This window comes from Monodelphis domestica, chromosome 1, assembly GCF_027887165.1.
Source record: "Monodelphis domestica isolate mMonDom1 chromosome 1, mMonDom1.pri, whole genome shotgun sequence".
Lineage (NCBI taxonomy): Eukaryota > Metazoa > Chordata > Mammalia > Didelphimorphia > Didelphidae > Monodelphis > Monodelphis domestica.
The window spans coordinates 641,406,487-641,423,284 of NC_077227.1; the positions used below are offsets into that span (position 1 = coordinate 641,406,487).

General features: G+C 36.4%; 1 protein-coding gene and 1 long non-coding RNA gene across 3 annotated transcripts in view; one reads left to right on the forward strand and one right to left on the reverse strand.

Moving 5' to 3' along the window:
• The window catches only part of REL (REL proto-oncogene, NF-kB subunit), a 62,652-nt gene extending 48,072 nt beyond the window's left edge, over window positions 1-14,580 (reverse strand). For both annotated transcript variants that reach the window (XM_003339728.4, XM_016428156.2), the window contains exons 1-2: window positions 14,242-14,580; window positions 401-543 (exon numbers count right to left, since the gene is read on the reverse strand). In XM_003339728.4, coding sequence (XP_003339776.1) covers window positions 401-543; window positions 14,242-14,251 — 153 coding nt within the window. In that variant the 5' untranslated portion in view covers window positions 14,252-14,580. The remainder of the gene's footprint in view (window positions 1-400; window positions 544-14,241) is intronic.
• Window positions 14,581-14,811: 231 nt separating this feature from the next.
• On the forward strand, window positions 14,812-16,236 carry LOC130453729 (uncharacterized). The gene is made up of 2 exons (XR_008911255.1): window positions 14,812-15,139; window positions 15,890-16,236. It is a non-coding gene; the product is annotated as an uncharacterized LOC130453729 (long non-coding RNA).
• Window positions 16,237-16,798: the final 562 nt, after the last annotated feature.

Sequence of the window (16,798 nt, forward strand, 5' to 3'; positions counted from 1 at the left end):
TTAGCTTTAGAGTAGTTCTGAGCCAAAGTGGCAGGAAGATACCTTCTCTCCATGCTCTGCAAAAAGGGTCATGAGCCACAAACTGTCAGTATGAATTGCTTTGTCATATTACATTTTTTGATAAAATTATTCAAGTATCCAAGAATGCCATGTCACAGTTTGTCTACAAGAAAATCTTGAAAAAATATTTCTGAACATCTGGTCACTTGGTATGCATTATTAGAAACCAAACACCCATCCAAAAAGGACTGATACCTGATATCTTAAGCATACAGTATCTTTAAAAGTTGCAAGAAGAAAATTATTGGCGAGCATGCAGAAAACAAACCTCTTGTATAACTGTGACGTCAAACTACTAAGCCTATTGGATTGTGTGTAAAGGAAAATGGTGGTCTATTACCTGTATAGATGGGTATGTTCTGTTATTATCTGTGCTGTGTTCCCCTGGAATGCTTCCTGCTGACCGTCCTTCACATTTATAACGAAAACGCATGCCCCTTTGCCTGGGTTGTTCAATTATTTGTACATATGGTCCACTTCCACCTGAAATGAAAAAACAAAAATACAAACAGGCAAGTTTAGGGTAGCAACAGCATTAGATCTTTAACAACCTTTATTTTCAACAAACAGCCTGATACATTATATGGAAATTACAGGTGAAATTTAAATATATTGTGATAGTTGTAGAGGAGAAAAGGTTTTTAAAATAAAAAAAAAGGCCTAGAGACAGAAATTCTGATTTCAAATCTGGTATCAGACACTTTCTAGCTGTGTGGTCCTAGGCAAGTCATTTAACCCCCATTATCCAGTCCTTATCACTCTTCTGCCTTGCAACCAATATATATTATTGATTCTAAGACAGTAGATAAGGGTGTTAAAAATAAATAAATAAATGAAATCAAACTTTTACACAATGGCAACCTAAGTTATTTAAAAAACAAAACAAAAAGAAGTAGATGGTAGCATCAATTTGTCCAGGAGATCTCAAGACGTCATGCTGACATTAGCTATAAAATGACCACTTCTGAGCACCAGGGATTCCCCAAAGATTTTTTGTTGAAGTTTTAAGATAGCAGTGCTCAAGTGTTTTTAGTGTCAGTTCTAAAAGCAAGTAAATCACAATTGAAAAATATTTGAGTTATCAGTTGCTGTCAACTAATATTTTATAAGAATATGCAAAAAATACTAGATTCTTCCATTCTACTGAAACTTTTTAGTATATGAAAACTATAAATAATAAGCAGATTAAGCAAGACTTTGGGGCAAAAATCAACTCATTAATATTATAGAACAAATATATTTTTCAGTAAGATTACTCAAAATGCTTTATTGTTACAATGTAGGGGGGAAACTAGTTATAACGTGATTTTAATCTAACACTAAAAGTCACAACATAAAATTTTGTTCTTTTTTTTTATCAAATAGCTTCTTACCAAAAACATTTTGACAAGGATTATTGATTCAGCCTTACTAATAGATGGCCAATTTCAATTCTCACCCTCAACTCCCCACACATACTACACCCCTTCCAAACCTCCCCCAGTCTGAAAGTCAAATAATTCAACTTAATCAGCATTAAGCACTTTCTTTGGGCAAGGCACAGTGCTATCTCCAATAAAGACAAAAATGAGGAGGAGGCACCATAAAAAGGGTACTGGATTTGAAGTCTGAGGACCTAAGTTTGATTCCAGTTGTATGTATTACCTGTACCACCTTGGACCTTGTGGGCCTTCGGTTCTCTCAAACACAAAATAAAAGAAGGAACAAGGACCCTTTCAGCTCTACTCAAAGAGTTTATATACTATTGGGAGGACAAAATATGTACATAGAAAAGAATCCTAAAGAGGGAGAAAGGGATCAGGAAAGACTTCATCAAAAGCTCAGGGTTGGTAACTGGCTAGTATTCTCTTTTAAGGTTTTGACATTTGTTAAAATGCAAGTACAACTGAGAGAGAGAATAAATTGTATTTACTGATGTTATATATTACTAAATAATATATAATATTAATATATATAGGAAAAAGAGAAGCAGAATGGCAGTGTATCTAGCAGATCAGTCTTAGGATGAATCCTGCCTCTAACACACATGAGCTACATGATCACAGACAAGTGACACCACCACCTCTCAGGGCCCCCAGTCAGTTCTCTAAAACAGTAAGTTATAGACCACTTGTATGGATGGAGTTTCCACACTAGGAGTTCCCTACAATGATGAAATCATAGATCCAATTCATATCATCCCCTTAAAAAAAAACCCAATTTCTTCTTTATTCAATGATAAGATCAGCAAAATGCATATGGTCATACCAAAGCTCAAATAAGTCCTTACTATTTACCTAGTTAAAAATGCCTGCAAAGAAAAAATTCCTATCTAATGATGTGATTAAAAGTAAATAGTTAGGTTTCCTTACAGAACTTAATATAAATGAGCTTATCAGATATTTTCTCAAGTATAAGTTTTCATAATGTGGGGAGAGGAGTAGGAAAACAAACTATGTTCAGGGTTGGGGAAGAGGAGGAGGCTTCACAAAGGAGAGAATGGGGGCTAGAAGACAACCTTCTAATTCGTTATCCCCCACACCCCAACACACACACCCTCTGAAGAAATCCAAGTTAAGCCAATTGAAATATTGCTTTAAGTGTGCTTGCTGAGATTTAATTTCATCGTTTTGCTTCTGGATTTTTTGGTTCTTTGCCTGTGCTTTCATCAGTAGAAACTCCTTCCTACAGTAATTTATAATCTTAAAGAATTGCCACCTGGGGGCAGTAAAATGCATGGAAATTTATGGAAATTCTCAATAAGAAGCTAATGTTCTGCTTGATGCCAGTCATCATTTTATCCACAAATTCTGTTAATTTCTTACATAATAAGACTACAATACTATTATTCTTGAAGTAAATTAAGTGCTTTGTCCAAGGATATAATGTAAAATTGCTAGCTAGAAATATTTTCAGACTGTTTTTTTACAAGGTTAACAGAAAGGGTTTTGAATAATGTATTCTGAATAAATCAATGTCAGTTTACTAATATATTCTACACTCTTATTTAAAATTCTCCCAAATTATTTCCTTTTGTACATTTTATTTAAGTGCATCAATGAACTCTTAAGAACATGGGAAATCTGCCTACAAAGTAGACTTGGAATTAACCAAGTTCATATTAATTTGTTGAATAGAGACAAAAATATTTGCAAATGCACATACAGATATAGAGACAGATGCAGTATAGTTGACAGGGTGCAAAGCCTGAAGACAGAGAGGCAGGATTCAAATCTTACTTCTGATAGTTACTAGCTATATGGCTATAGGGGGGTCACTGAACAGCTTTGTGCAACACCAAAACTTATATACTATATAGACACAGGGTACACACAAGCATCAGCAGAAAGAATCCCAAAACCATAGAAATCAGTCATCTGGCCAAGAACTATTTTAAATTATATACTTTTCTGCTCAATTTCATTTTTTCCTAAAAGTCATTTATGAGTAAAAGGCAAATATGTGTGAGAAAGTACTTTTTTGACTAAAATCAGCAGAATTCATGTGGTCAAAGTAAAGGTCAAATAAATCTTGCCCACTACTTATTCAAAGGTATCTTAGTGGGAAGTGACACCTAATGACATCATCATTAACAGCATATGGTTAGCTTTTTTTTTCTGCTCCTGGAAAACACACAGAAGGCACTAAAATATATTTCATCATTTAAGTACTGCTTTATTAAAAATGTATGAAAAGTTCTTAGTAAACATATACAACTGATATCACCCTGTATAATGGCATACATGATTTTTGGGGAGTAATTGATTTGTATTTATAATTGCCCATGAACTAGAATACAGCACATCACAGTTCTCCATCATGCTTAACAAAGATTATTGATCATAATCTACAATGTAAAAACATTGATATTTCAAATATCAGTTAGGGGCAGTTAGGTGGCTCAGTGGATTGAGAGCCAGGATCAAAGACAGGAGGTCCTAGGTTCAAATTTGACCTCAGACATTTCCTAACTGTGTGACTCTGGGCAAGTCACTTAACCCCCCATTAGCCCATACTCTTCTGCATTAAAGTGCATAGAATATAGCAGTTTTATATGCAACAAATCCTCAGTAGTCACAATTCTCTGTATTCATTTTAAGCCACAGTTTTAATTAGCTTTTCCCAGAGTGGGAAATTTAGAGGGCCCCAAATTTGGAAGGAGCAAAAGTCTGTACTTAATACTCCTTCAACAGAATGGAAGGAAGTAAGGGGAGTTCAGTTACCCCTGGCTGAAAAAGTTCTGCAGTCTTTTGTTCCCAAAAATAAATCCCTAACTTGTCATGCCCCACCCTTGATCTCCTTTCTTTGGGATTTCCCCATCTTGCTTTCCTTTTACAGGAAAAAGATTCTCTCCTGCCTTCCCTCTATAAGCTGGACCATATCCTTCCAGTATAGAAGAAAACTTTCAGTGCCACTTTCCCCATCATGTCTTGTGTGGGAAGGAACCTTACTGGGTCTTCTCTAGTGATGCAGAAAGAAATCCAAAATCAGTACCAAAAAGCATTCATTGGACCAGATGAAATGAAATATGTGATCCCTTCCGAAATGGAGATTCTTTACCTCCCAAGACACTGTAGTTATTTTCTCTCATTCTGCTGAATTTGTTGACTATCTCTACTTTTGAAATAACAGAAAGATCATCAGACTAGCAATCAGAAGACCTGGGGCCAACTTTCATCTGGGGCAAGTCAGTGAACCTCAGGTTCTTAACAGATAAAACTTAAATAATAATAATTTTATTAATCCTACGACATTGTGAGGAAAATGTTTTGGAAACTCTAAGGTTCTACATAAATAAGTTTCCATAATTAATTACTGCATTGATTTGAGGGTACATTTCTTGCTGCCTTTTCCAGCCAGCAGTTACCCTGGGGTCAAAACTGTAGGTTTATTTTGAACTTCTCTGTGTTTTGGCTACATCCATAAAATGAGGAAGTTGAACCAGGTGATACTCAGATTTATACTCCTAACATTCAAATGTTAACATTCTTCCTCTAATGCTGGTGTCTCAGTCTGCAGAGGGCATTAGAGGAATTAACTTACAATTAAAAAGACTTTCTTCACTTAGATAAAAAAAATTTTAATGTTAAGGAAGGGCTGTCCACATTATCATATTTTCCAATCCTACCCTTGTCCTGATTTCATTAAATTGACTTATATATTTGTATATTCAAAGCACTTTTCTTTAAAATGGTGAAAATAAAAAGATGCTAAAATATATCCATCCATCTGTGGAATAGAGAAAAAGAAAACAGAAACCAGTGAAAGGAAGGAAAAATAAAATTTTTAATTAAGAAAATAACCAGAGAATCATAGAATCTTAGAGTTGAAGGGAACTTGGAGATAATTTAGTCACACCTCCCTTTTAGAAAAAAAGTCAAATATCTAGTTATGGAAAAATTTAGTTCACATTTAATAATAGTTTGAAGTAGGACTTTTACTATTGCATTCTGAAAGAATTATGCTCCAAGCCAAAATGTGGCTTAAAATATAGCAAACATGCAAAAAAGAAAACAAGTTATGGAAGCCTTTAGGTAGATAATTGTTAGGCATTACAAGCAGTACCTTCATCATATATCCTTAAGAATATCAATAATCAAAGATATTAATTAATTTTTCAAGATTTTTCCATGTTTACATGATTCATTTTCTTTTCCTCACTGCCTCAGAGCTGACAAGCAATTCCACTGGATTGTACAAATGCTGTCACTTAAAAATCAAAGATATTAATTTTCATTGATAATGATTTTTTAAAGTATATTAAAAAACCTAAACTGGAAGAAATATGCAATACCATACTAATGAAAAATTTCCCCATTATCTACTTTCCTAACTTTGGAGCCACTGTTGATTTGGTCTAACAGCTGAATTCAATAATATATCAACACACAAATCAGTCAAGTACTAGTGATTTAGTGATTCTATCACTAAAATATTTTTTGTAACTATTCCCTACTTTCACGGTCCAAGTTTAAACACTCATGTTGAACTTAATATTAATTAAAAGACTAAATTACAAGGAGGATCAGTGGAATAGACTCGGGGTAAGTGACCTCAGCAGGACACTATACGACAAACCCCAGAGATCCCAGCTTTTGGGAAAAAAATACACTATTTCATAAAAACTGCTGGGAAAATTGGAGGACAGTGTGGGAAAGATTAGGTTTAGATCAACACCTCACACCCTACACCAAGATAAATTCAAAATGGGTGATTGACTTGAACATAAAGAAGGAAATTATAAAAAAATTAGGCGAACAGAGAATAGTATACATGTCAGACCTTTGGGAAGGGAAAGATTTTAAAATCAAGCAAGACTTAGAAAGAGTCACAAAATGCAAAATAAATAATTAAATCAAATCAAATTAAAAAGTTTTTGTACAAACAAAACCAATGTAACTAAAATCAGAAGGAAAGCAACAAATTGGGAAGCAATCTTCATAAAAACCTCTGACAAAGGTTTAATTACTCAAATTTACAAAGAGCTAAAGCAATTATACAAAAAATCAAGCCATTCTCCAATTGATAAATGGGCAAGGGACATGAACAGACAGTTCTCAACCAAAGAAATAAAAACTATTAATAAGCACATGAAAAAGTGCTCTACATCTCTTATAATCAGGGAGATGCAAATCAAAGCAACTCTGAGGTATCACCTCACACCTAGCAGATTGTCTAACATGACAGCTATAGACAGTAATGAATGCTGGAGGGGATGTGGCAAAGTAGGGTCACTAATTTATTGCTGGTGGAGATGTGAATTGATCCAACCATTCTGGAGGGCAATTTGGAACTATGCCCAAAGGGCAATAAAAGACTGTCTGACCTTTGATCCAGCTATAGCACTGCTGGGTTTGTACCCCAAAGAGATAATAAGGAAAAAAACTTGTACAAGAATATTCATAGCTGCACTCTTTGTGGTGGCCAAAAATTGGAAAATGAGGGGATGCCCTTCAATTGGGGAATGGCTGAACAAATTGTGGTATATGTTGGTGATGGAATACTATTGTGCTAAAAGGAATAATAAAGTGGAGGAATTCCATGGAGTCTGGAACAACCTCCAGGAAGTGATGCAGAGCAAAAGGAGCAGAACCAGGAAATCATTATACACAGAGACTGATACAATGTGGTACAATCGAAGGTAATGGACTTCTCCATTAGTGGCAATGCAATGTCCCTGAACAATCTGCAGGGATCTAAAAAACACTATCCACAAGCAGAGGATAAACTGTGAGAGTAAAAACACCGAAGAAAAGCAATTCCTTGACTACAGGGGTGGAGGGGATATGACTGAGGAGAGACTCTAAATGAACACTCTAGAGCAAATACCAACAACACGGAAATAGGTTTGAGTCAAGAACACATGTGATACCCAGTGGAATCATGCACCGGCTATGGGAGAGGTGGGGGGGGGGGGAGAAAATGATTTTTGTTTCCAATGAATAATGTTTGTAAATTATCAAATAAAATAAAATAATATTTAAAAAAATTTTTAAATGAAAAAGAAAAAAAGACTAAATTACTAAAATTAAGGTACTCAGTGCTAGAGTGCTGAGCTTGGAGTCAGGAAGACTTGAGTTCAAATGCGGCCTCAGACATTTACCCTTCTATGACCTGGTGTGAACCTGGGCAAGTCACTTAAACTCTGTTTACCTTAATCCACTGGAGAAGGAAATGGCAAATAAGAGAGTCTCTTCCACACTTTTCCCAGATTGATCTTGTAAATACATGAGTCTGACCCCCTTAAAAAGCTTCCTATTACATACCTAAGAACTCCATTAATTAGACTCAAATCTATATGAACAATCTGATTTCATAATAGCTTCCCTTATTTACTACAAAACTAACCACTGAGTAAATCCTGTGCTTTCCTTTCATACCTGTATTTATGCTGTCCCCTGTGACTATAATTCCCTTCTCACCCATATCTATCCATGTTTTTACTCATCTCTCAATGCTAAGCTCAAATACTACCTTTTCAATGAAGCCTTCCACAATTTCCCCCATATCAGGTCTGATAGCACTTTGTACTGCTATCACAATTGACTCTCACTCCATTTTGACAATATACCTTAGCACCCTAGATCTGGTCTATAAGCTCCCAGCAGACTGTTCTTGATTATCCTATCTCCTCTAGTATCAACCACAGCTTACTAAGAAGCTTACTAAATGTTTGTTGAATGAATGATTAACAATAGGAATATATTAAGTTGTATATGCTATCCTCAGTAGTAACTGCTCAATAGATATGACTGCAAATTATAACACTGATATCTGGCTTTCAAAGTACTCTCTCCTGTATCTTCTCCTCAAAGCCTAATAATAATCCTGTGTGTACTTTCCCATAATTTAAAGACCAGGAAGCCACAATTCAGAAACAAACTTGAGTTTCTGATTTATCCCAGGTCACCTAAATAGTAGTGGGCTCTGCTCTTGGAAACTATATATTCTGATTCCTGGTCCAGTGCTACTTTATCTTACTCAGATAAAATAGATGATTTCATCACTGTATGCATTTCCTCCCCAGCACAGCTTCACAACTGTTCAGACCTCATCTTGTGCCACTATTATTCATATCTTAGCATAAATCATCTATAAATTTACCAGTTAACTTTAGATCTACCTAGAACACTACCTCTTATTAATTCCTCCAGTAGCTGGTCAATTTGCTAGTTACTGGACCGAAGTTGCACACTACAAGTGCTAACAGTTAATCTAATATTAGCAGAAGGTTTTGAAACTATGTCCCATTTCCATACTCCCAAAAGTGAAAGAGAAACTACAGCAAACTCAAGAGTATATAAGTAGACATTTTTATCTGTTCCATGGTTACTAAGGTCAGCTCGGTAGTCAATCTATTGATGATGAGACTGAATTCAGCTGAGCTTAGTCCACACATAGTCTATCACCCAGACACTTAAACTCCTCCAACTTGGATAGATCTACCAAAGTGTGTATTCTGCTGGTAACAGCCTAAGAGAACTCACAGTCACTTTCATGCCCCAATAAAGCATTAGAGTAGAACTTTAAGAGAGGACTTTCTACCCCAAAAAGCACATTTTTCTTTCTATGAAATAAAATTATAACTGTCATAATGGAAAGTTGGTGTTCTAGGGTCATTATATTTTAAAATCAAGAATAAAAATCATTCCAGAGAAGTCACTGCTTACTCACAAGACTAAATAAAATGCACTCTAATCTAAGTGTAACTAATGTTAAAAGCTTTAAAAGGAAGAAGCATTTTGATAGAGATTCAATTTAGTTCCTATACAGACCTTGGAACATAAAGGCAGACAGCAAAGCAGAGATCTAGAGGATATAGTGCACCTATCTGAGAGAGGGCAGGAAAAGTACCTATGACCCAAGGGTACAGATGGAGTTTACATCATCTGCTTTTCCAATTATCCTAGACATGCAATTTAAAGAAAGGGGGGAAAGACATGTTCTGTCTCCCTTAAGAATTGTGAATTTAATTCATAAAGATGAGTTTTCTGTTACCTTTGCCTTTTCTGACCATAAAAACTACATTCCTCTCTGTTTCTTTTATAAATATAAAGAAGCATTGACCATAGTATTATGCTTACTATTGAAGGAAATAAAATATAAATAATACTTTAAGAATATTTAAAGTTCTTAGAATCTGAGAGGGATGATAAAAATAAAATTAATGATAAGTGGACAAATTAGAATTCAATAAAGGACTACAAAGTGTTATGAGATCAAATGAAAGAGGTAGAGAAAGATCATATAAGGGAGGAGGGAGAAAGATCAGAGAAGTCTTTATGAAAGGGGTAACTTTTAAACTAGATCTGGTAGGATTTCAGGAGGTAGAATTGAACAGGAGTGCATTCTAAGCATAGGGAACAATATGAACAAATACATGAAGAGAGAAGAAATCTCTGGATAAGTTCAAGGCACAAGTAATCAAGTTGTACTGTAATGCAGTAGATTTAGTAGATTGTTATTTTTTAATTACTCTGTACATGTCAGTAGTTATTCTTTTCCACTGTGAGTCATGTTATATGGAGGTAAAAGACCTAGATTCAAATCTCAGCTCTGCCACCCTGACACTAGCTATGGGTCCCTGAACAAGTCATTTAACATTCTGGGCCTCAAAAGAAGAGAGGGTTTCACTAAAAAGGCCAATAAAATTCATCTTTCATTCTTAATTTCCATGCACTTTTCCATACTGGTCCATTTCTGAAACAATATTTCAATGTGCTTCCTTTATCCCTGTCAGTTGACTCTAAGTTTATCCTATGTACCCTCTTCTAAGACATCTACTCTAATTGACAACCACTTTCCATATTTATAAGCTACTAAAAGCAAGGTTCTTGAAATTTAACACTACATACTGTAAAGTGTTTACAAAAATAATTTCCTCATTAATCTTCTACTAATATGTGACAAGGCAGAATTCCAAGTGGAAGAAAAATAAATAAAAGAAAGTTAAGACTCTTCAGCTTGATGGAAAAAAAGAAAAAAAAAACTTCTCTAAAATTATTCTTTTAATTATCAGAAAATTATGTCCCACATATGCTTTTTTACTCTCTACAATGTATGTAATATGAAATTATAAAAACAGATAAATTTATATTAGTTATATTAACTAACATAACAAAACAACTTACTTTCCTTGTATTTCAGTCTAGTTCATAAATGAACAGGAACACTGATCACCCAACCATACATATCTTAGACAGGTTTGGGAACATTTTTCTTCATATTTCTTATTCTAATTAGCCATGATGTCAACAGATTTGAAAGGAAGCTTGAAAATCCCTGGAAAAGCCAGTCTAATGGAATCTACGGGCTACAATATCCTAACTATTAATTTTAATCATTAAAAAGCCTTAACTTCAGAATAATTTACAAAAATCATCAATTTTTCTATTTCCCCCAGAAATCTCCTCTTTATACTTACAAATTATTGTCTACATTATTTTATGTTATATGAACTATATATTCCACTAAACAGCCTTGCTTCCATGTCAAAATCAGTAAAAGAAATTATTAAAATCTGAAAAAGTAGTATTACTCTATTATTCTATTAAGATACTTGGTAAGGTTTTCTATTATGGCAATGTTAGTATTGCAATATTAATATTATGGCAATGTTTATATGGCAACAATAATAAAAATGTTAGAGATGATAACAATCACAGATGATGAAAAACTCTAATCAATTAAGCAAAGCAAAAACTTTTGACTTACCAAAGATACATGAATAATCAAAAGTTCAAATAAAGGTACAAAATTTTCACCAGTGATTAAACATACTGCCCTGGGTTGTTGTGAGGATCAAATGAAATAATTATAAAGCTCTTAGCATAGTGGCTAGCATATTTGCTGCTTTTATTTTATTCTCTACATTGATCAAATCTACATAGCAAATCTCCAATTATTCATTCTGTAGGAAAGGAAATCAGAGATTCATTATACAAAATGTTAGTTATCATTACAATTTAGTATAGGTAGGTAGGTAGAGAGCCAAGCAAGCCATTCTTCTAAGTTTAAATCTAGTCTCATATACTGATCATCTATATCACTCTGGGCAAGTCACTTAACCCTATTTACCTCAGTTTCCTTATCTATAAAATGAGCTGTAGAAGGAAATGGTAAACCACTCCAGGGTCTTGATCAAGAAAACCCCAATGGAGTCACAAAGAATCAGAGCTGACTGAAGAAGAGAAATTATTATCATCATAAAGGGTCAGAACAAGAAAACAGAGTTTTCTTTTTAAATTATTGTTTCAAACTTCATGGATGAGAATAAAATCATAATTCACTTAAAAAACATTTTCTTTATTCAAGATTCACTCATTTGTTTTTAAAATATTAAATCACATACCTGATTTTAAAATACCCCTATTGAAATCCCTTTCTAGTTATTTATAATTTTAGCACTGGGGGTGGGGGGAGAGGAAAAGCAGCCTTAATATTTAATTCCTTTAAAACATCCTATCATAATCAGTATTTTGTTACAGTAATTTTTTTACAATAAAGAACTCTCATATCAGTCAACAGAGATTATGGACTCATTAAAGGAACTCCTTTACCATCATTTTCATAAAAATGTGGGGTTTTAAATACATTATATACAAATGTGGTTAATTTTGTGTTGCCTATTTAAAAAGTATCCTATGGTTGACAAATTCACACTTCCTGAAAAGGTTACTTATATTTTCAGCATTCTACCCTATTTTATTTGTGAAACATATCTTCAATACTCTCAGAGCTTTCCTTTATAGATAATTAGAAACTTAAAAACTAAAAGTTAATTTTTTCAAACTTGTCATCCACATTTGTTTTAATTTATTAATTCAATTACATGATATTTTAGGATCAATGATGTGGGTAAAGGGAAAGTTTTAATATTTAAAACTATACACACATATTCTCACACTAAAACCACAAACACAGCCCAAAGCATGTCATTTGAAACAACCTTACTTCCTTTTCAATTTACAATGGTTGCAATGAAATTGTTCTGTTAAAAAAAAAAAGAATCTGCTTTCTACTTCCTCTTCTTTTACTCTAAAATAGGGGTGAGAAAACTTTTCTATCAAGGGTCACTGACAGCCAGAGGGGGGGAAAAAGAATAAAAAAACATATAAATGATGTATTTTTTAATCCAGTGTTTTAGTGGAGTTTTAAATTCTGATGGTTTGGGGGGGTGCTTTTTTAGGGGAGGAAGCGGAAGAGATGAGAGAAATATAAAATGTTCCTCTCAAATAATTTAGGATCAAGGACTATAAATACTACTTCAAGAAATATAACATAATAATTGCTTTAATACTTCAATTTTAATATAATGTCCAGCTAGGAGAGCAAGGGGATTAGGGAGAGAACTAAGAGAAAAGGAACACAGGAGAGACAGATAAAAGAAAGTTCAGTGTTTGTCAAAGCAGTCAAATGGGGCTCCCAAATGTGGGTGTTCCCTCCAGTGATAAAGTCTGAAATCCATCTAATCCTGACCATCCAGTACAACTCTTCTATCTGCACTCAAAACTTCATCATGGGGGAAGGGGTGAGAGATATGAAGGCTTCTTCCCATTCTCTTCACCCTTAAAAAAGACAACTTTCTAAACTGGAAAAAAAAAAAGAGTGAACACTGACTGAGCTGGTCATTTAAAAATACATTTATTTCTAAGCATTCTTTAAATTCTCGTTTCTCATTTTTAATATAGAAAAACAGTTCAAGTTTGGGGAAGGTAAGGTATAATTATTTTATTTTGCACAGCTAAAAATATTGCTGCCTTAGAGTTAACATTACCATCTCATGTTTTGTTTTGTTTTGTTTTTTTCACAGAATTACTGATAAAGACTTTTGGAGTCAATATGGGATCATTGTTGACCCTTTTCTTTTAGACAGGATGAATACAGACAGACTAAAGGAGGATTCCCAAGGGCCTCGAAATTTCCCACTTTTAAGATATAATACCACCATTCCGATAAAAAAAATCTATTTTAAATTGTGAAAATTATGATGCATGCTTCATTGCATCTATACAATCACAAAGGATCTGGAGGAAAATTGCCAGGCCAGAAGGTAGACCCTCGGGACACCAGGATAAAAGTCACATGGGATGAGAAGACATGAATGGGCTATGATCTGCACCAGCTAAGGAAGTACCCATCTGAGATATCTCAGACTCACTTAAGAATTCAAGAATTATGATTACTAGGACAACAGTTACTAACAAAAGTAACAATGTGATTTATTCACACTTTCACAGCACTTCAAGGTAAGATAAAGCCGGATAGGTGCCTTCCCTCTCTGTCTAAGCCCTATCTATCTTGTACCCAGATCGTTTGTACAGCATTGTTTGCGTGACATCTCCTCCATTAGACATTAGACTGTGGGCTCCTTGAGAGCAGGGGCTGAATTTTGCTATTCTTTGTATTCCCACTGCCTAGACAGAGCCGGGCACAATCGGCGCTCAGTAAATGTACGCTGAGAACCAGGACTGTCTGTTACAGTTGGTTCTTGCCTGGTACACAGTAGGCGCCAAATCATTCTTTTTTTTTTTTCACCCTTTCGCCCAAAGTCAGGTGCCCCTCCCCCTCCCCGGGTTCCAGGAGTTGTTGCCCAAGGGGTATGGGGAAATTCCGGGTAACTTCCCCAAACATTTGCGCCTGAACCCCTTCCCCATCCCCGGGAGCCTGGATCTGTCCAGGGCTGCCCCGGGGAAAACTCACCGGCCGCCATGGCTCGGCTCGGCTGGGCTCCTTACACCGGGGTACCTCTCAAAGTTCGTCTACAGTGCACGGCAGGGTAGGGTATCGTAGAGTAGAGTAGAGTAGAATAGAAAGGGCAGGGCAAGGTAGGGCGTATTCTCTGTCAGCACCCGCCGCCAGTCAGCCTAGTCCGCCGGCTTCCAGGAGTAGCGAACCCCGTTCCTCCAGCACCCCGCCCCTCGGCCCCGCCCCCTGTCCCGGCTTTTCTCCCTTTGCTTCTCTATGGCAAAAGCCGGTGTCCAAGGCTAGCACTCTCCTCCCCACGCCCAACGAGGGGCGGGAGGCGGGACCAAGTCGAAGGGAGGGCGGGGGAGCCGCTGGAAGGGAGGGGGATTTCCCGGAATATGACGCAAGGAGTTCGCTCCAAGCCAAACCTCTCCGAGGTGGCGGATGGAGGCGGGCAGAGCACTCTCTGCCCTTCTTCCCTAGGACTGAAGCCCCGCCTCCCCTTCTCTCTTCATCACTGATTGGGTACCCCTGGAGATGGTGGGCATGGTCTTGTAGTCACTTCCGCAGAAGGGTGGAGCTGGGAGAGGAGGAGGAGGAGGAGGAGAGAAAACCAAACGCGACTTGTTTAAGTGCCACAGCTCCTATAAAAATCCCCCTCCTCCAGTTTCTTCCGCGAGTTTTCTTTTTTCTTTTTTTTAAAGAACAGGAGGGGGCGGGAGGGTGAGGCACAGAGGAACGGGGAGACGCGCACGCTTGAGCTACATTACATATTCGCTCGAGCTTGCGGTCCTGCCCCCGCACCGCATCGGTTCTACCCTGGCATCCCGCACGCTCGGCGCTGGTCTCTGGGGTTCTTAGCTCATTGGGGGCGGTGGTGAGAATCGCGCAGCAAAGCCCCTTTGGGTTTCTGGTGAGACTGGTTTGTCCTCTTGGATGATGTAGAAGCCTGGGGTTTTCAAAGTGTGGTTCCCCTTTTTCCCTCTTTCGCAAATGCAAATCACAACCCCCGCTGCGGGCTCTTAGGTAGGAACGACTTCGTCCGGGTCCACCCCTTGGGGAAGCAAAGGACCAGCGTCTATAGCCTTTATTAATTTTTAGCCAAGTTATTTGCATACTCAGATCCCTCTACCACTCTATTTTCTCCATATTGTCTCTCCCCCCCGAAATATTACATACATTGTTTATTATATATACTATGTGCAACGTATTCGATGTAATACATAATTCCGTTATGTCCATTGTTGGTCATATTACATGAAATATATAATTGAATGGGATGTGTTTTATATATTACTGGTATTAATGCGTATTCAAATTTTATTAGTCGAAAAAAGTCAGCAAGCTTTTATCCCGAGCTTACTAAATGCCAGGCAATTGTGCTAAGCGTTTGGGGATAAGAAGAAAGGTAAAAGGACAGTCTTCTCCAAGGAGCTCTCAGTCCAATGGGGGGAGACAACATACAAACAACGAGCCTACAAGTATATAAAGTATACAGTGTCACAAATATCCGGTATACAAGTATACAATGTGTAAATGGGAGGAGCTTAAATAAAGGGAACATAAGGGAAAACACGATCTTTTAGCTCAATCTTGCACAAATGTGCTCAGATTTTACTTCCACAGAACGAAATAAATAAATGGACTTTTTTTTTTTTTACAGAAATTGAATGTTTTAATGCCGGAGACAGACCTTCAGATCCCCCAGAGTAATTGGCTCCAGATGTCTGAGCAAAACAAACACCTAATGAAAGGCTCAGAAACTCAGCTAAAAAAAAAGGTTTGACATACCACAGTTGCGCCAGGATTGAGTCGGTGTATGTTCTGTACGTCAATAAAAGTTAAGGTTTGGGGCAGAATCCAGGGAGACCAACAAGACCAGGAGGGAACCATGAGAAGAGAGTGCAGGAGGTGAGGGGAAATGAGGAAGAGACTGGCAGGCTAGGCAGCACACGGGCAGGTTACTTAGGAATGATTGTCTACCCTTCCTAATAAACTTCATAAAATATATATATTTGAGTAGTAGAAATATTATTTTTTTTAATTATTGCAGTCCTCTTCTATCCTCTTCCACTGGAATGGTCCTCTCCTTATTGATCTTTCTGTCTGTAGACTCAAATTGACTGATGATTCTCACTTTCCACTATTCTTCTTCAATTTCTTCTTGTTCAATAATTTGTACATTGTCATTATTTATACCATGTGCTAATTTTATATGTGAACAATGACACTATGAATCTCAACCCAAAACTTTTACTGAAGCTGAAGAAACTAACACAATGGCATAAGGACCTAACCAACTCTCTTGCATTGCTGATGTTTTAGCAAAATTTTTCACATATGAATATCTCCTGGTTTGAAATTATGGAGAGAATAATCCAATGGACCAGCTTGAATTACTACACCCATATCATATAATTCTTTAAGTCATTGTTGTAAAGCACTTAAGTAGGAAGCAAGTTGACAATCTCCTCCTAAGAGATGTATAGATTGTCTTACAAGTCTTTGCCTGTAGTGGAGCATGTCCACAGAGCATTTTCATAGGATGATACATGTAAATCTGCGCTTGGTC